Source organism: Coptis chinensis, chromosome 3, assembly GCF_015680905.1.
Source record: "Coptis chinensis isolate HL-2020 chromosome 3, ASM1568090v1, whole genome shotgun sequence".
NCBI lineage: Eukaryota > Viridiplantae > Streptophyta > Magnoliopsida > Ranunculales > Ranunculaceae > Coptis > Coptis chinensis.
Window position 1 is genome coordinate 98,523,482 of NC_141458.1, and position 19,252 is coordinate 98,542,733.

Here is a 19,252-nt window from a genome sequence, read left to right on the forward strand (position 1 = left end):
CTTCCCCAAACAAAAATAATCCAAAGCTCATCATACTCGAGTATGTTAATTGTTAACTATGGATGTGATGCAAATGCTTGGACTTAACTAGCATTTTGTAGATTCAGAGCTTCGAAATAGCATTTTGCCCAGAACATACTAACTGACGAGTAGAGTCGGTAACAATTTTTTTTTGCTTATCTCAACTTTGTAAGACAAGTAAACGACAACAACTAGGGACAGTAAAAACCAAGGACCTAATCAATAGGGGGGGTAAATACTCGAACTCCGATCACTGAAGAACCGAACACAGGAACGGACCATGCTGGATTAACTCATGGAATACCGAAATCACTGCAGTACATAAGCATATACCCTATTGCATGTCAAACGTTAATTAACTTAAAGAACTTGCAATAGGGAAGAGACTGACATTTTTATAAAGTTGGAAACAAGACTGAAGAGAATAACATTTTTATTAAGTCAAACAGGACTAACAGGTTCAATCGAACATAAATTAAACCATCTAAATTCAAACTTAATCACCCAACACACTGGAATTTAGCATGCACCTGAAAACTTCCGAGAACTAACTTGCAAGCATATTATACATTTAACATCAAACATATCAATAATCCTATTATCACTTGCACAAAAACTTACCGCTACAAATCAACTCTTGGGTGATGCCTTGGCAACTCCACTCTGCTGAGCAGACTGAGCACCTGGTGCAGCGTCATAAGTACCATGTGAATTGCTGCCCACAGTACCATCACCAGAAAACACAGGAGGCTGTGTGTATGCACCAGCATAGGAATCACCATATGTCTGTTGCTGCTGTTGACCATACCCTGGTTGGGACGTCAGGGGTACACCATACTGTGGCTGCACATACCCTGCTTGAGGAGCTGCTGATCCAAAGCCAGAAGCTGGAGGACGATGATGACCAGAGTCCGACTGAGCAGATCCAGAATGTGTAGGAGTGGATTGAGCATGTGCATAAACTGGCTGTGCAGTAGCTGGCTGAGTATAGCCAGCTTGGCTGCTAGGAGGCTGGGTCTGCCCATAAATTGCCTGACTTGATGGCGCCTTCTGCCCCTGAGGTGGTCCATAGCTAGGTTGTGTTGGCGGTGCAGACTGTCCATAGCCAGACGTAGCTGGCATCTGGGCCCCATAACCAGGCTGCGATGACGGGGGATAACCCGATTGAACTGCTTGAGTGGGATAGCTTGGGGGTGTGTTGGGCTGCTGAGTAGAGTACCCTTGCTGGGCTCCAACAGCAGGCTGGACAGATGGAGGGACCTGAGTAGGTGCTCCTTGTGCTCCATAAGCAGGAGCAGCAGCATCTTGCGGGTTAACTCCAGTTGCATAAGTAGGTGCTGAATTGTATCCTTGTGTTTGATCATATCCACTCTGCGGATTTGCCTGGGGCTGACCATAACCAGCTTGAGGTGCCGGTGCATGATAACCACTTCCATAACCATCTTGTGTATAACCCTGCTGCTGAGGTGCAGGTGGCTGAGAGTAACTAGATCCTCCGTATGACCCCGGTGGCTGATTGTAATTAGAAGCCGGTGCTTGATTGTAATTGTAACCAGTGTTATCTGCTGGAGCTGAGGCACCTCCAGTAGATGGTTGTTGAGGTTGCTGATTGTAATAATCATATCCACCACCCTGGGTAGACTGCTGACTTGGTTGAACAGGTGTTTGGTCCCACCCCGTGGAGGTTGCTTGAGGAGGATAACCAGTATAAGGTGGCTGAGACATACTATACTGAGGTGGCGCACCAGGATATGCCCCAGGCTGCATATAACCATATCCAGACTGCTGAGTGGGAGGTCCAGGTGGGCCCCAACTTGGTGGTTGAGGACGGAAACCTTGCTGAGAATAACCTCCACCCATACTTGGATTTCTAACACGATTCTGCAAATATTTTTTTAACATATGAACCAAAATAACATTTTTGCACCCATTGGCACATACATATAATATAAGTGAACAAAGATATACGTAATCAACCACACAAAAGTCACATCTAACAACTAACGTAAATGGGCATAAAAATAATGACAAAAAGATATGGATCTCAGATTCAGCAGTAATAACAAAGTTTGGTGCAACCATGTGTACTAAGATGAGTAAAGACACCAACATACCGCACTGAGGTGCACTTAACGATTTACGCCAGCAGAGCTGATCTTCTCCCTACTAGAAAGGAATGGCCAAAGCAAGGCTATACAGGTAATTTACAAGAACATTTCCATACAAAGACCTTTGTCATAACGATGGGACCAAGTTTAAGAATTATTGTCATACTAAGAGATGGCATTAAATACATGCAGCAACCAAAAAAGATTAAAAAAACAAAAACAAATAATCTTCAAGCAAATAGATATAGCACTAAAATAAGAAGTTAGAAAACTCTCACGTGGTTCCTGAAAGTTTGAACCTGTTTAATAATTACTTCAAGCAAAGTGTAAATCACACCTATAATCAGATCATATTCATGATTCAAAGTTTATATCAAATATTAATGAATCTCTATAGAAAGGATAATCAACATGAACCCTCGAGGGTTTACGAAGCAACTAGCAACCTACAATGTCTTTGTGGGTAATGAAAACTTCAAGTCACATCTTAACCTTACATGTGTAAGTAATACCGCACATGTCAGCACGATACAACCTCCAAATACTTACATTAGGACAGACAAGGTCCTATCCAAATCAAGATGTGTCTTTGATTAAAAACCATGGGAGGGCATGAAATTCGACTCTATTCATCGGGGGTCAAGACACTAAAGATGGCCGGAGGTTCCACAAAAGCAAAGCACCAACTTAAGAGATACACAGTCCACATGAATAAGTAAACATTTTAGAGAGGGATTTTCTAAAGTAATAATGAGCTTTCAAACACCTAAAATCCAATCTTCAACTTTTTATGATTGAACAAACAGAACGGGGCGAGTGATAAATGACCCACGGTTTCATCATCTCAAGCTTAAACATCAAACGTATATTCCTCATCAATATCATCTTGTAGCTCCTCATAAGATCAAGTACTATTTACTGGGTAACAAGAGTCGAAACATACCAGTATTGTACAAGAGGAAACCACATAAAGTATCCGCAGATGCATAAAATTCTTGACTGTCGCTTACAAATGCTAATCCTACATAATTCTGAAACAGCAATTTCATTCATATGATGCACATAACTAGCAAATTTATTCCAGATTGGCACACAATCTTATCCCGAAAACTTTCATCCAATTAAGAATCAGTAAAAAAGTTGTTTCATGTATACCCTGCTAGCCATGAAAGAGTTCAATATGATCACAAAGGGGATAAAAAGTGCACGACCTGTTCCACAGCAATATATCCAACAGACTCAGCCACAGCTCAATAAGTATAATAACTCACATCACACTCCTGTTTTCCCTTCTTAAGAGCTCCAGCAACACCCAAAGATAAAGGGTCCACTTATTCTTAATCTATATTTCCACAAGATATTGATGGGAGTATCTGCCCGCTATCTGTAAATAAACAAGAAAGCCATGCAATCCAGAAACCACAGATCCTGTATGTTCATTACCTCAACAAACATATGATAGTTTTACCGTTGAGATACTCTGTTGGATATTGTACAGTCATATCTTAATAATCAAGTTTTGACAACACAAATCAATAAAAATTGGTGAATCAAGTAGGCACTAGAGAGTCTCTTTAAACATCAAATCCTTCAGATATTCAAATTTTGTTGCTTCCACGAATATATGATTGATTCCCAACTCATCGCTAAGTACAAATATTGGTACTACAATTCCCTGCAACTATCCAGATATGCACTACACAGGAAGAGAAACACTAAAAGCTGGTATATCCTTACATCCAAGGAGCAATGATGGCAAGCAAACAGTAACGAGACATCTTAAGATATCAGCAGTACCACTAAACTTAAGAGATAAACTAGAATACATATGATATGTTACCAGAGCTCACTTAATTATCCAAACATAGAAATGATTCATAATGCACAAATTAATGAATTTCCAGGTAATAGAATTGGATTTTGTCAGTTTCAACCTGTTTTGTATGGGGCAATTGAATATGAGTAGCTTCAGACTCGGAAATGAACATATCCAATATAAAAAAGCTCCCCTGAACATAATAGGTTGGTTCATAATAGGTTGGAGACAATTCATATTTCTAACAGTCAAAAACCATAATGAACAAGGCAATATACTAGATATGCAGAACTTCATTGACAAAAAGCAGCATAAACAATAGACATGTTGAAGTATAACAGATAAAAGATGATTTTAAAAACGCAGCTCACAAGCTAGTAAGAAAAACACAATATATCATGTATTGCCACATGAGCACACTATGAGGTGTTGCTACTAGTAAAAAAACATCAAAAGAAGCAAGACAACACATAATGTTAGAACCATTATAGCTTTGACAGACTAATCCAGTGAAGGACACAAAAAAATGTAGAGATACCATAACAAAGAGAGAAGGCAGATTATGAACCATCAAATGTGGCCATTAACACATAATTAAGAACTGACAACTAACACGAAACACAAAGTGGACACTAGAGGACGGCAACTGCATAAAAGCACAGCCTTTTCTGTTCTTCCAATAAAAAAACAATATCTTTTTGAGGGTAAACATATAGAATGTACAAAATAGAACAGTGTAACAGTCCTACAAAGAATTTCATTTCTTTCATTCGCAAAATCATTCACTACAGTAAATTTTACAACATTAATAAATTCACTATATAAGCTGGAGATTACCCTAGATGCAAATAGCCAAACCTGCAAGACTACATTTGAGCTAAACACAGATTCTCCAACAGTTAAAATAAACATGAATTCCAAAACCTTGTAAAGAGAATATTTTTGACTAGGCACATTATTTGAAAATAAAGATTTGCCTCTGTACAGTGTTAAACAGAGTAGATAAAAAAGTTATAATAAGTATTAGGATCAGAGGTATGCTCGACGCAAGAGTAGATAACAAGAAATGCATATCAGAATTCAGAAGGATGCAGTTTAGGTACGAATTAAGAATCCTAAATCTATATTCACAAGCACCAAGTCTCAAAAACGCAATCAGCAATTACTTATTTGGTTAGTCAATAAAGATCAAGAACACCTGAAGATAAAGAGCAACACAGAGCCTAACTACAGATAACGAGGACCTGCAAACATACCTCACTTATAACTTCATTCACCAATTGCTTGGCATATTCAATCTGTTGCTCGGTGCCATCAATATAAACAGTTCTTTCTGTTGATAAATCCCCAGGGGGAAGATGCAAAGGTATTAGCTGAAAAAAAAAAGAAAAGGCAGGAACAAATCAGTTGAGCACAGGGCTTCAATAAAAATGTGACAGCAAAAGTTAAATTGAATACAAATGAAGTACAAAGGGGATTGTAATAAAACACAAACCTGAATACGAGCTCCTGACTTAGCTTGCATGCTCTTAATAGTTTCGCCTCCTTTGCCGATGACCAGCCCAACCTGGAACCAAACAACGTTAGAGACTGCACAGTGAGAACAACCAAACAAAAATAAAATAAAAACAGATAATAGTGTGCCTTGTTGTTTGGAACTTTCATGGAGAACTGCTCAGCCCCTGGTTGTCCAGTAAATCTTTTTGAAACAAGCCCAGAACCCCCTGATTCAGCCTACACAGATAATGAAGTAGATTACCTTAGTAACAACTAACAAGAACAGTGCATAAAAACTAATTAGACTTAAAAACGGCATAATAAGAAATACATAAACTAGTTAAAAATACCTCAGCAAGAACTTCCTGAATCAACTGCTCAGCCTTAGAAATCTGGTCACTAGTCCCCATAATTTCAACCAATCTAGTCAAACTATGTGGATCAGCATCCATATCTCTAGTCACTTGAATCTTAGCTCCACCAGATTGACTCTGCAAATACTTAATAGTCTCCCCACCTTTCCCAATTATCACACCCACTCTCCCATTCGGTATCTCAATCTTCTTACTCGACCCATTCGCCGTACCCCCCTGAAATCCATACGGCACTGGTAATGCTGACGACGCCTGATGATATCCCGACCCATAATCTGTTAAACAAAAACAAATATAAATAGTAAAATTACAATAATACCCACCATGAAAGGCTAGTATTATTAGTATTACCGTTGGGGTTAGAATCGTCAGAGCCGTTGGATTCGGTACGGGGGCGTTTGGGTTCGGTAGTGTTGTTATAGAGACGAGAAGCGATTTCTTGAGCGCGTTGTTTAGCGAGTTGGAATTGGTCCATGGCTGGAGGAGGGACGTTGTTGTATGAGGATGATTTATTATTATTATTATCGGGTGGGGAGATTGGTGCGGAGAAGCCTGTTGGTCTACGTGGACCACTTGATGTTGGTGGTGGTGGTGTGGTTGAGTCTTCGTATTTTCTTTTTGATGAATATTGTAATTCTTCTGCCATTGCTTCAAAGTTGGATAGTGAAACCCTAGTCTTTTTTTTTCTGGTCTGGGTTTTAGGGTTGGGTATAAAAAGAGGTTGATATTGGTTTGACGATTTGATTGAGAACGGAGAGATATAATAATTTACTGGGCCTTTTCATATTTACATGGCCCGATCAAACTCGACCTGGACTTCAACTCCATCTGTATAAAGATAAACAACCTAAGATTTCTAGTGATATTTCTGCCACATTGTTAATTCTATATTGTGTTAGTTTTTTCCAATTTATGTTCTCAAAATTTGTTGCTTCTAGTCATTTGACCCAGGTAATCAAAATACACTTATAGTCCCTTCGTCCTTAACATGTCCGTCAATTTTAACAACAAAATAAAGATGAGGTGGTAACTACTTGAAAAGCAGGATAAAAAGGGTCTGAAAAGTCTAAAAGATAAATACAAAAGGATTAGAATTAAAAAGGATGATGAAATTCCACAAGCCCTGAAAATGTACGTCTAAAAATACAAGTCATACCCTAGGAACAATGAGTGAATAACCCCCTTTCTCATATTCGAGAAAAGACCACCTCATCTCAATCCTAGTGGCAGAGCAGCCTTTGTTTCAGTTGTAGAGATCTACAATTTCTTTGATCTAATCCAACATGATAGGAACAGAAACTTCATCTTTCAATAAGGACAAAAAATAAATTAGAAATATCAGCCTGGCCAAAAAAGCAAAAGACAATTTTACTTTTTTTCCTGGATTTCGCAACAGCCACTTCTGGACCCCGATTGGATGGAACGTGCTACACTTTGATGAATGCTATCCGGAGGTACATGTTGCAGCCTTGGTCTCAAAAGCTGGCCAGTGCGATGGCACGGCTTAGCCATCATAATCAGCACAATCAAAGGCCAGAAACCATTTCGTTCAATGACCATCTTTATGCATAATACATGTACAGGCTATTTGCAGCGGCACAGGCCAATGAGTTTTCAGTGGGATGCCATGCTAGGTGGAGCAATTTTGTTGTGAAATCAAATGAATTTCCATTTGCATCAACACCTGGGCTCTCCGCTCCTGTTGTAGTCGAACCAAACCAAAGGAAGGAGAAGAATGTGAGATGTTGCAAATAGAGTAAACCACACAGGAATAGACAATGTAAACATGTTCAACACATCATTGCTAACCTCGTCTGACAACACGTGTTAAACTGCTCAGGGATCTTGATGGTCTTGCAGGGTTCTGCACTTGTCTCCTGAATAGCAATATAATGACAACAGGTGAGAAAAGGATACACAATTCTTTTGATATGTACAGAAAACCTCATACTATAAATTAGCCAATATGATCATGCTAGCAGATTGAAAACTCCAATTATTTATCGAAGGGGGCTTAAAATTTCCATGAACGTGACCTATCATTTTTCATGTACTGTCTGGAAGGATTCATATCTTTAGTCACAAGCTTCTAACAATTCAAATTTTTTTCTAAGCTACATTGACAGGGGTATGTGTGTCTGAGTCCGACACTCACACAAAGTGTCTGACGCGGCAAAATATCAAAATCAGAGGTTTATCACATACTAAATGTGTACGTATCGTACCCTACACGGATTATTTTTAAAATATGGTGGGTCCATGTAACATAGATTTTTTTATATACACATGCAACATTTCATACTATCTTCCATTAATTCCCTGCTATTTCAAATATATACCGCTATTTCTATGACCTTTTCCTGTAAACTATGATATGGGAAGGTTTCCCTGCCAGCCATATTTAATTGGCCAGATTTACTGCTAGTACCTTGATACAACAGACATCTAAAGATTTTGCAAAATATTGCAGCATTTCGTTCAAAGATTTTAGCTTGTCGTAATCATAATTTATGTACCTCATGGGGTTTTTACTAGCTTCCAAAGTTGTCGCCTCGGTGCTACCAACAGTACTACCGAACACACGGAATAGATTGCTGAGATCACAGAAACAATGTTACAGTCATAGGATCAGGCAGTTTGTAATGAAAATGATCGCACTGAAAAGCATACCTGTAGGATCCAGTTGCAACTCGCTGCCCATCTCCACTCAGACAACACTCAAATTTGTCAAAAATTGAATCATTTTCATATAAATCACAGAGCTGGCCAGGATAAAACAAACAGAACAGTGTTCAATTAATGCCATAATAGTGTTGTCCAAACGCAAAAGAAGAATTTAAAGAAAGAAAAGACTACCTTGGGCCTTAAATATTCATGAACCTGGAAAGTTTTGACAGGACCTGAGTCCATATTTATGTCCCATAGCTGAAAACAAAGTAAATCAAGTTTGAATCAGAAAAGTAACCAAAGGAAAAGGAACAAACATCATCATCAACACACAATCAGTATAAAAACAGGAAAAAGGCTCTGATCTCAAAGCTGCATAATGCCAAAATCAATAGAATCTAAGAAGAACAAACGCACTGATTACATTAGCAAGGAACTGAATCATTTGAAATCATTTGAAATCATTTCTTTACTTGTTCGCTAAAAGATGTGTACATTAATAGAATCAGAAACCGGTTACATGAAGCCCAAAGTAAGAAGCAGAAAGCTTACTGCTCCAGATTCCCTAAGCACGGAAAAAAAAAAAAAAAAAAAAGAAAAGGAAAAATGCAAATGAAATAAAATCTACTTCAATCTAATAGAGGAGATTGAAAAAAACAGAAACCAGCTGAGCATCTCAACTAAGAAACTCATAATTCTCCAAATCGACCACATCTTTGTCCTGACCCCAACGGCAGAACCACTCTAATCCAGCTCTTCCTCACATTCATCCCCAAAGTTCCTCAAGAGAAACTGAACATCAAATGACCATCCTCTTCTTCATCGTCCTCGGAGTCATCTTACTCTTACCTATCCTAGTTCCCACCTTGCTCATTCTTCATTCCTTAATACCTTCCACCACTGGACAATAACAAAAGCAACTGTGTTTGCAAATTAAAGGTTCATGATCAAACAGTAGGATTGTCATAGAAGGCATCACGGAAATAAACAATTCCATTTATGGACACCACTGAACAACTTTGCTCAATATTAGTCCTACGCACTACGGCCCGTGTTACTGAAGCAAGCATCACTTGATTCTCCCATGTTTCCCCACACATCGGAGCTAAACTTAACCCTTTGGTTCCACTCGTCCTCCCGTTGAATCTACTGATTCAATGAACAGCTACCTGTTTTCTATGCACTATTTTGGAGTATGATTCCGCTTATTACAGATCGTAAACAGTCCTATTGTCAACCTAAGTCGGATTACCAGTCATCTGGCACCATTAGGTTCCAATTCTCCACTTACAAAGGCAAACATAAAGTTTTTTCTAACCACAGTAACATAAAGGAATATTTTTGCCATATGCTGCTCAGGACTAATGAATTGATTGACTGAGCGGCACAATATGTTGTTATGCTAGATTGGCACTTTACTTGGTAGTGCTGAACTTGGATGTTGCTTATCTTCTGGACATCGTATTATCCAACAAAAAATGTGTTCATATATTCATATCTAGTTAAAGAAATAAAATATATTTGGCTTAGGTTACACCCAAGTCCCAACTGGATAAAATAGTGACAGATGATAGTTAGCTATTAGATGAAGCTAAAGCGCAGATTTTGAGACTCTTGGACACGAAATAACAAGGTTATTGTCAGTGCAATTTCTTCATCAAACTGCAAATCTAAGTAAACAGTTACTCAGATAATACTTGTGTTCGCATGCATGATTGAAATGAAGAATATGCAGTATGGTACATTAATTCATCTGTAATCCAATATTGAGACCAAAAGTGATACTTTAAATAAGACAAATACCTTAAGGGTCATGTAATCACGACTAAGTATATGTCTACCATCCTTCCCGAACTTGATATCCGAAATTGAGGCAATAATCTCGGTGAAAAAAGACCTTGAGCCAGGTGACTCATGCTCCTCAAACCTACAGATGATAGAAAAGTTGGGCTTGAGAGATCTACTTAAATATTTCCAGACTTCCTAGCAGATCCAAAGAAAATAATTCTCCATAGTTCCACCTAGTGCACCAACAAAACCAAGACGGTAGTGGAAGATCACTTACAATTTGGAATGAGTGTCACATAAAGCTGATTGCCGCAAATCAATAAGACGGATTGAGCCCTTGGAGCTACTATATGCTAGCATGTTACAATGGTTGGGGTGGAACTCAGCAGATGTTATCACCTCTGCAAGCACACAACATTATCAACATAAAAGTTACTATGTATAACTGTTTAAGAAAAAGAGTGGTGATAACAACTGGAGATCAGTCTAAACACCAGTTGTTAGTAATGTACACTTGTTACAGTTGTTAGTAAACGAAACATCTTTTTTTTAAAAGTAGGGAGCATTTATATTGATAGCAACAAGGTAATCTGGGTTTGGCACTTTGGGCCCCGGCCCCATTAAACACTATTAGAGGACATAAACTGTCTGGAGTGCATATGAAACTCCACACAGTCCGACCAGAAAATAAAGAAACAGGAAGGGGACATTATAATATCATAATATCAAAGTCAAGAGTGTCAGTGAAAGCCTAAATCTTTCCACATGCCTTGTCTTACACACTGAAGGTAAGGTGGCAAACCCAATGGTAACTGCATTTCTCTCCCAAGTAGTTATAAACTTATAAAGAATAAAATATCACATTCCCATGTGTTCACAAAGCACATTATCATCTTAATACATTGGTTAACAAGACTGGGAACTCACACAACTCACCTAGCTCCGACAAGGGAACTCAAGTACATGTACAGGCCTTCCTTGGTTGGAAGGGACGGTGTGTAAACCAAGAACGACAAGAAATAACCAGCTGATCTCAGTAAACAAATCTTTACAAACTACATTAACGGAGTACAGAGGCCATGCTATGGTTATCAAAGAGGATTTCCTCATCAATTAAGTGGTAGGAGTGGGGACTTGAGCAATCCCTGCAGTAAAAGATCCACTTGGTATCCAACATCCTTTCTTAGTATGCTATAAAATGCCTAAAATATGGTTGAGTATGTCAATGGTTTTTCTTCCTTTCTTTTTTCTTTTTTTTTTTTCTTCCTTTTTGTTCTTTTTTTTTATTGGTAAAAATTACTTGTCATTAATAAATATAAGGTAGGCTGAGAAAGCTACATTACAATCGAAAATCATTACAGCCAAATGGCCATATCCAAATAAATAGAAGGTAGGCCGAGAGTAATTTAGATGTGCATGTCTTGCACCTTTCCTTTTTCTCCCCCCCACTTTTTTTTTTATCGGTAAAATTATATGTTGATAATAGGAAAAGTTTAAGGATAAGGTATCCCATGAGGTATGTGTGTCAAAGGTGTCTTGCACATTGAAACACCTAATATAGATTAATTAATGCATAAAAAAGTTCCATATTATATGAGTATATGACTAAGAAGTGCAGATAGGTTCTCTCTTCATTTGCGTACTTGGTCTATTACAAATAGGAATATGCCACTATGTACGTATATCAAAAGAAACCATTATTTTGGTAGAAAATTTGTGGTAGTTGAGATAAAATTCAACACTAAGATGTGGGGTTGTGATGTGTATGTATAACCTCTCCTTCTGTATACTTCAGTATATATAAATCAAAATGTATGCGAAACTAAGACTTCCCTTTTTTCTTTGCTTTTCCAGATATGGATTTTACTTTGAGATTTGGGATTCAAATTCCCATTAAAGCATTTAGGTTGAAGTCTTAGAAAATGCTCGTCAAAGGTTAGGGGATATACGGCCAAAACTGATTCCAAAAAAGAGTCAAACCTGGAAGAGAGGGAAAATGCTTTTGTCAATTTCTTCTATGTTCTTCTGACTTTCAAAACTAGTAAGTTTTGTTTGAAGGCGTCCAATGGCCTATTGGTCAAGCCTTGGGAGGTTAGGCCCAAGGTCTTGGGTTCCACTCCCACCTTCACTGGATAAAATGGATTAAAGGGGTAAGGGAATAAATTTCTAACTATCAAACAGGGGGGGGGAATGTGTCAACGAATCATGTTTTAATGGGTGGTATTTAAGACATGCTCCATGATTTCTCGACACATTTTTCTTGGTATGCCATGTCACTGTTACTGCTTTCTAGGATATTCAGTGACGTGTATTGGAGTTGCAGACTTGCAGTAAGCCAGAAAGAAACGAAACTAAAAGAAGCCCCCAAGTATCAAATCTGCAACTTTGTTGTGAACAAAAAAAAATGGTGCAAGTATTATTCACAGAATTGACAATTTGTACCAGTGAGATCCTCCATGTTTGCCGGCTTCACATCGACAATGTTGAAACTTTGGTTGCTTATTTCCAAGTTCCAGAGATTTATTCGCAGATCATCAGCAGATATGAAAGTCTCACCATCACTGACAACAGAAAATGTTGGAGATATAAGCCATCTTCAAGATCATGAAATAAATAGAGAAGATGGCTGCAAGCGTGAATACCAACTATACAGTCGCACTATCTCTTAAAAAAATTATTTAGAAAACTACAAAGTTACTTAAGTTTTCAAACAAGACGACTTACTATTACAAATTGAATGACCACCCCTCCCCATATTCCATAAACGGAACGGGAAATTGGGAAGTTCTAAAACAAAAAAGTCAGCAATAGTCCTTTTCAGAGTTTGAATTTCATTTTCTTTTTTGCACGGATTAGAATTTGCATACAAACACCAATGCTGAAATTTCTTGGGACCAGTGTAAACAAACATGGATCAGCTCTCATGAATCTATCCCGACCAATATGTGCATGTTATGGACTGAAATAACATAAAATATATATTCACTTGGAAGAAAAAGTAGAAAAATTAAACAAACCTATTATTGGAAATTGAGTTGATGTGGTAGTCATGAGCATGAGCATAGATTCTTCGACATCTAGCCGCAAGGCTTGTCTCATGGCTGGCTACCTAAAAATTAAGACTTTCCAAATGTCAGAATCTTAATCAAGTATAACAATAAAATGTGCACAACTAAGCACAGAAGTAAGAAAAGACAACCAGCACTTTCATCAAACATTTCAGTTTGTCAGTGACATATGATGACGGAAATATAAGATTAAATTGCCAGGCCATCATATATATTACCAGCAGTAACCTTTTACACACAAAATATATCAAATATACTTCCATTAAATTAGTAGTTAGGATAGGTTGTGTACAACTACCACAGGTAAATGCAGCGATGGAATGCCCCCTGGAGGGAAGTCAATGTCATTCGAAAAGCTGTAAGATCTCTCAGGAAGTCCTCCATTTGCAAGATATGGTTTTGAAGTAGCTGACATACTTGAACTAGCAATGCTACCATTTCCCCCACTCTTCGCGGGGTCGACATTCATCTCACAAATTTTCTTCACCTTCTTTTCTTGAACCTATCCAGCAACCAAAAAATAAATAATACGAATAGTTAAGGGAGTAGCTATCCACAAATCTCAAGACTTGCAAAGATTATGTGTCAGCATTATGCAAGATGCTAATTCCAAAAAGCAAAAACTTGTGCTGCTTATCACATCTAAAAAGTATACCTTCCAAAATTTGATTGTTTTATCATTTGTAGAGAGAAGAAACAAGGAACTGTTGGCTGTCTGGCACCATCTTATCTTGTTAATTTTCTCCTCTATCTCCAAGCTCTTAAGGTAGTCGAACTGAATTACAGAAAAAAACGTTATTGTAAGGGGGATCACAGCACAAAATTATGTACTCATACAGATTCTTATCAGTGTAATTGAGACTATAATACCTCGGGCTCGTGGCTTTGAAACTCTGTTTTATAACGGAACTCAGGATGCCTACTTATTGGGTAGTCCATCCTTTCAAGATCTCTCCGATATCCATGCTACAGAATACAGAGTAAGAGAGTTAAAGAAAAAAATGAAGAATCAAACAAAATGCATGTAGTGAGTAAAACCTACATCTCTTGTATCGGTTCTTTCAAATAAAACAACCCGTCCCCCTCTATCACCAGTAGCAAGATGGTCCCCACTTTTATCAAACTCAATCGCGGAAATGATATCAACTGCACATGGTAACTCATCAGTCCACAATAACTTTTGAACAAAATATGATAATCCACACATCAAGATAGTCTGTAAAATGCTCATGATACTAGGTAGAGATTAACAAAATGATATTTTTATGGACAAACCATATGTGCCTACAAGATGGGTGCATCTCTATTTACTTGAAAACAAAACAAATCGAGTACTATGACATAGTTGCTACTGAACTGCTGTCCAAAATAAATGAAGAAAATCAATCCTTAGTCTCAAGAACTACCTCCTGCACACCCAGCACCTTCCTCTCAGAGCACTCCCTAACGCTCGTAAGTTAAAGTCACCACACAATGACAAAGATGTGCAACATATAGACACTTTCAACCAAGTAAAGTAATATTGTTACGATCTCAACATCAAAGTGAAAGCCAAAGATTTTCCAATAGTAGTGATTAACTCAAAGATGAAGAGAACAGAAAAATAGAACAAATGATATGTTGGACATTAAGGAAGAAAAGCTATAGGACATAACAAGATTGAAACAAGTGGGTGGTGAGATATTTGATTTCCTACATTAGTAGGCGACAACAGGGAAATGCCTTCTCTGTTTTGATGAACTCATTCATATTGAAGAGGAGTCTCTACCGACTCTACGTATGTTACTGCCGAGAGCAGTTGCACACTATAACTTGAAATTTGTGCTTGTGAACCCAAAGGCTTTACTTAAATTGAAGCACAATATTTAAAAATGGGTTAGCAAAAGTATGATGTATGACACACATCGACTGGCTGTCTAGTTGTTATGTGACCAAGGGATAACAAAAGGGGCATTTCCAAAATCTAAATATACAACATCTATTCGGAGATTCGGGAATTAGGACTACACTGAGCATGTACATACATGATTGATTGGAAGTGCTCGTCCTGATGCATACTAAACTGAAGTAATTACAAGAAAACATCAAGACTAATAGCAAAGTTTTGTGGCTTAATGTTGTAGTGCACAAGACTTGCAACACAAACATTCGCAAAGATAAGGATAGCAAAGATAAGGATAACATTCATGAAGAAGAACTAGCTCTTCACAAAAGATAAATAGAGAAAAGGGGTAGGGAAGTGGAGCAATCAAGATTGTTAATTCATGGCTATTACGTTTAAATACAGTTAGAACTATTAATACATTTCTGGAGAAGAAAAGTAAAAAAACGTGTACACGGGATACGATGACATATAGATAATTAATGATACACCCAGAGTCCTAGACATTACGGAGAAATAACTTCCTTTGATGTAGTAGTAGTCATATGTTAAAACCATTAATTTTGTGAAGAGAATCATGCACTGCCAAGGAAATGCAGACTAATTTTGGTGCAGAAATATCAATGGGTGCTCGCTCACATGAGTGTCCATGCCAGTGCTAGAAATCTAAAGTAAAGCAGGATCGTGGATAATTTCTCAGACTGTGATTTAGTCTTACTCGTTGACATTACTTTATTATAAAACACACTGGCAAGTTAGAAGTGGCTCTGTACCAGCCATAAAGTTGTATACAGATATCATACTTATATCAAAGAGTGAGATATTTTGGTTTTACAGAGCAAAAAAGAAAATAAATCGAGATCTTGTGGCATATAACATTCTGTCTTAACTGACACACAACACATACTTCAAATGGTAATCTAGGGCTCCTTATAGCACTTAATTAATCCAAACCCAACTTGATAAAATTTACAGATGCGGTTTCTACAATTTAAAAGTGGGAGAAAAGTATGAATAACAAGCAAAGCTTCAAACTATCTAAAAAAAACTTACACATTCTAAAAAATAGACACGAAGATAACCATAAAGGAATGTAGATATCAAGTACTGAAGACATAATCGATTTTATACACAATCAATGGGCTAACGCAAAAATTCCGCCCTGTATTGCATTCAGAGTTCGAAAAAAGAAGGAAATTTAAAGAAATGAAGACAGGAAAAAAAGACATATTGCACTTGATGGTCTTACATAACCTAAGAATCAATCATCCCCATCAAAACCAAAGTCTCAATGCACTTGAAAAAACAAAAAACCAGCTCTATCAAGTTCAACTAATTCCCAATCCCCACACATCAATCAATTAAAGGTCAACGTATACAAAATCTGAAATTTCAGTGAAAATTTGCACTTACCTAAGATCCAGATCAAAACAGATCAAAACAAATCAATTTAGTAAAAAAATAAATGGATCGAGAGAGAAAGATGATACCTTCCTGAACTTCTTCACCAGCCGTCCGTTCACCAAAAACTTGAGAGAATTTCCAGTCAAGTGGTGTTGGTATTTGTGCTGCCGCTGAACTTCCTTCAGAACTAGCAGCTTCATCATCACCGTTCATTTTTTATTTTTTTAATCTTTAATAAAAATAATATCCCTCCTCACTGCATCAAACAATTAAAACGATCTGAAAATAAAATTGTTTGTAATAATAAAAGATCATTATTATTGATTTGAATTTGTTGAGTGTAATTTCATGGGAATGTGTTGTGTAATAAAATAAAAACACTTTTTTTTTTTTTTTATGTTTCTCTCTCTTTTGTTGAGTCTGTGTCTCTTTTTTTTGGTGGAAGGAAATTTAACGGAGCAGAAACGATGTTTCGGGTTTTCGGAAATCACTTTGGTTTTGTTTTTCTTGTACTTTGGTTTCGTAAATGTAATTTTTTTTTTTTTAACAATAAAAATATATTTTTTTCCCACTTAATCTATTTTTGTCACGATGGTCTCGTAGTTATACACTTAAATGTAGGAAAATGTGACTTGAAATTATACAGATCCTATGTTTCTATGTAGTTACCAAATTGAAAAATCTGGTCATGATCTGATTTGTTTATTTGTCAACTTTTCATGTGTCGAGAGTCGAGAGTCGAGAGTTGGAGACTCAAGAACCCTTCCTATAAATGGATCTAAAGCTCTATGCCCTATGGGTATCAAACTATAAATGATACATGACTATGATTCTGTGAAAGCCCAAGACTTTTTCGCCCTTTCGGTTGTGTTTTAGCATTTTTTAGATAGAACGACTTTGTTGAAATTTCAAGCTTTCCAAAGATATTCATGCACTAGTTGTCAAAAAAATTGTAATCCACACCTGCTAATTAGATCTAAATGTTATCTTTAGCACACAAAGCTTGTAATAAAATCAATGGATGGAGGTGTTTGGTGTTGTGGAAAGGCTCAAAGGCTCACACACATAAAAAGTCGAAGTTTTTCACCCTACTTCATTCATAGTTCAAAAGCCAAGTGTGTCCTAAAAAGTAAAAAACTTCGATCACCTTCAACGAGAGCTAAAAATTCATAGGTCATTGGACACAATGATATCGGGTAGAACAATCGAAATCTGCATCAGCTGAACTCTAATGGTGCATTTTCCTATTAATTGTAAGTACGTGTTTAGTTTTGGTGCCTACGTGATCGAACTACGAAATGGTCAAGGTATGGCAATATTGTGCTAATTCACTTATATGTCATTGGGGAGGTTCGTATTTGCTTCTTATGTTACGAACATTAACATGTGCAATTATATTAAGCCTATTGTAGGGATCTTAGTCACCAGAACGTGAAGCGGGAGCGAGAGCGAGAGTGAGAAAGCGGCTAATTTGGGAAACTCCATAATCCAAAGCGCCTTCAGAGCGCCGTATACACATAAGATATTTTAAATAATTTTACAGTAAATACATACCATATTACTATGATACATATTTTTTTTTTATGGAATAACTACTTTCACAACTAAATTTAAGTAGGCACCCAATTTTACATAGACAAATGTTGTAAAAATGAAAAAAAACGCCTAATAATACATTGATACCCATGAAGTCCAAAGCCCAAATTCATTGATGCTGGCTCATAATTACCACTTTAGTTAGGCACAAAAATCAGTAAGTCGGAAACAGAAGAAAGAATAGTTTGTTTGAAAATAGGGCCCCTTTAAAATAACCATAGTTTATTCACTTTCTCACTCTTCTGTCTCTCTTCCTCGTTCCCAACTTACAGTGAAACCAAACCAGAAGCACATTGGAAAAATTAACTCCCATAACCCCCGAAATCTCTAAAATCTCAAGCCAAATAGGATTAGTAGTCTCAACTTAAGAAAATATGAAGATTAAATTTAAAATTTAAATAATTTTTGCATTGTTGTGTCATGGGTAAGGAGACGCTTTTCTTCAAGAACTCAAGGAGCGCAGTTTTGTAATTTAGGGAGCGCGGTTTCTAGAAACAAGGAGCGCGGTTTTATGGAGCTTTTGCTATAAAACCGCAAGAGCGAGGTTTGAGATCGGGAGCGATAGGTGATATACACGGTTTGTGTGACTAAGGTAGGGATGGGCCATATTGCTCTAATTAACCAAATGCATTAGGACGAATTGCGACTCTTTATATTTTGCTTTTGTGAAGAGGCATTTGTACTGTGCACGCAAAGATTATTTGGAAATTTATTGGGTTGAATCATTTTTGTGACTTGTTAGTGGTGATGCTAAGAGAATTGTGTCATTATTGTAATAGGAAACCAAGAATAGTATGAGGACATTGAGAAGAATTGAGGCTAGAATAATAGGGTTAGAGAGTGTTATCATATTCTACCATATATATACCTTGGAAATACTAAATATAGTTCAGTTTAATATACTAAACTGATAGTTCACATTTATAGAAACGCGGAACATTACATACATCAACAATATATGGGCGGGCACAAAGAGCAATAATAAGCGCACACCCTCATACTCTAACACTCTCCCTCAAGCTGTAATTACG

The 19,252-nt window shown here is 37.2% G+C and overlaps 2 protein-coding genes across 4 annotated transcripts; both read right to left on the minus strand.

The window, feature by feature from the left end:
- Nucleotides 1-437: 437 nt before the first annotated feature.
- Nucleotides 438-6,674, minus strand: LOC147512029 (KH domain-containing protein). 2 transcript variants are annotated; one of them, XM_086603609.1, is made up of 7 exons: nucleotides 6,168-6,578; nucleotides 5,793-6,091; nucleotides 5,590-5,679; nucleotides 5,441-5,512; nucleotides 5,202-5,318; nucleotides 4,064-4,138; nucleotides 438-1,902 (listed from the first exon to the last, which is right to left on the minus strand). In XM_086603609.1, exons 1-7 carry the CDS (start codon nucleotides 6,460-6,462, stop codon nucleotides 652-654), a joined length of 2,199 nt encoding a protein of 732 aa, XP_086459735.1. In that variant the 5' UTR covers nucleotides 6,463-6,578; the 3' UTR covers nucleotides 438-651. The 2 variants fall into 2 exon arrangements, with proteins under 2 accessions (XP_086459735.1, XP_086459736.1); XM_086603610.1 differs by lacking the exon at nucleotides 4,064-4,138 and having other exon boundaries at nucleotides 6,168-6,674.
- Nucleotides 6,675-6,890: 216 nt separating this feature from the next.
- On the minus strand, nucleotides 6,891-17,124 carry LOC147512030 (serine/threonine protein phosphatase 2A 55 kDa regulatory subunit B beta isoform-like). Of its 2 annotated transcripts, none has more exons than XM_086603611.1 (14): nucleotides 16,712-17,124; nucleotides 14,382-14,485; nucleotides 14,210-14,305; nucleotides 13,995-14,114; nucleotides 13,635-13,841; nucleotides 13,289-13,380; nucleotides 12,714-12,832; nucleotides 10,549-10,672; nucleotides 10,287-10,410; nucleotides 8,673-8,741; nucleotides 8,487-8,578; nucleotides 8,333-8,410; nucleotides 7,626-7,693; nucleotides 6,891-7,515 (listed from the first exon to the last, which is right to left on the minus strand). In XM_086603611.1, exons 1-14 carry the CDS (start codon nucleotides 16,836-16,838, stop codon nucleotides 7,379-7,381), a joined length of 1,557 nt encoding a protein of 518 aa, XP_086459737.1. In that variant the 5' UTR covers nucleotides 16,839-17,124; the 3' UTR covers nucleotides 6,891-7,378. The 2 variants fall into 2 exon arrangements, with proteins under 2 accessions (XP_086459737.1, XP_086459738.1); XM_086603612.1 differs by having other exon boundaries at nucleotides 13,638-13,841; nucleotides 16,712-17,101.
- Nucleotides 17,125-19,252: the final 2,128 nt, after the last annotated feature.

What these genes read in the sequence shown, in the direction of transcription:
- LOC147512030 (XM_086603611.1), bottom strand. Translation starts at nt 16,838, where the DNA reads ATGAACGGTGATGATGAAGCTGCTAGTTCTGAAGGAAGTTCAGCGGCA. An exon ending in AAAGAACCGATACAAGAGAT is followed by an intron (nt 14,306 to 14,381) that starts GTAGGTTTTACT and finishes TGTATTCTGTAG; the next exon opens with CATGGATATCGGAGAGATCT. An exon ending in ATGAATATTTAAGGCCCAAG is followed by an intron (nt 8,579 to 8,672) that starts GTAGTCTTTTCT and finishes TATCCTGGCCAG; the next exon opens with CTCTGTGATTTATATGAAAA.
- LOC147512029 (XM_086603609.1), bottom strand. Translation starts at nt 6,462, where the DNA reads ATGGCAGAAGAATTACAATATTCATCAAAAAGAAAATACGAAGACTCA. An exon ending in AGTCAGGAGCTCGTATTCAG is followed by an intron (nt 5,319 to 5,440) that starts GTTTGTGTTTTA and finishes TTTTTTTTTCAG; the next exon opens with CTAATACCTTTGCATCTTCC. An exon ending in AATTGCCCCATACAAAACAG is followed by an intron (nt 1,903 to 4,063) that starts GTTGAAACTGAC and finishes AAATATTTGCAG; the next exon opens with AATCGTGTTAGAAATCCAAG.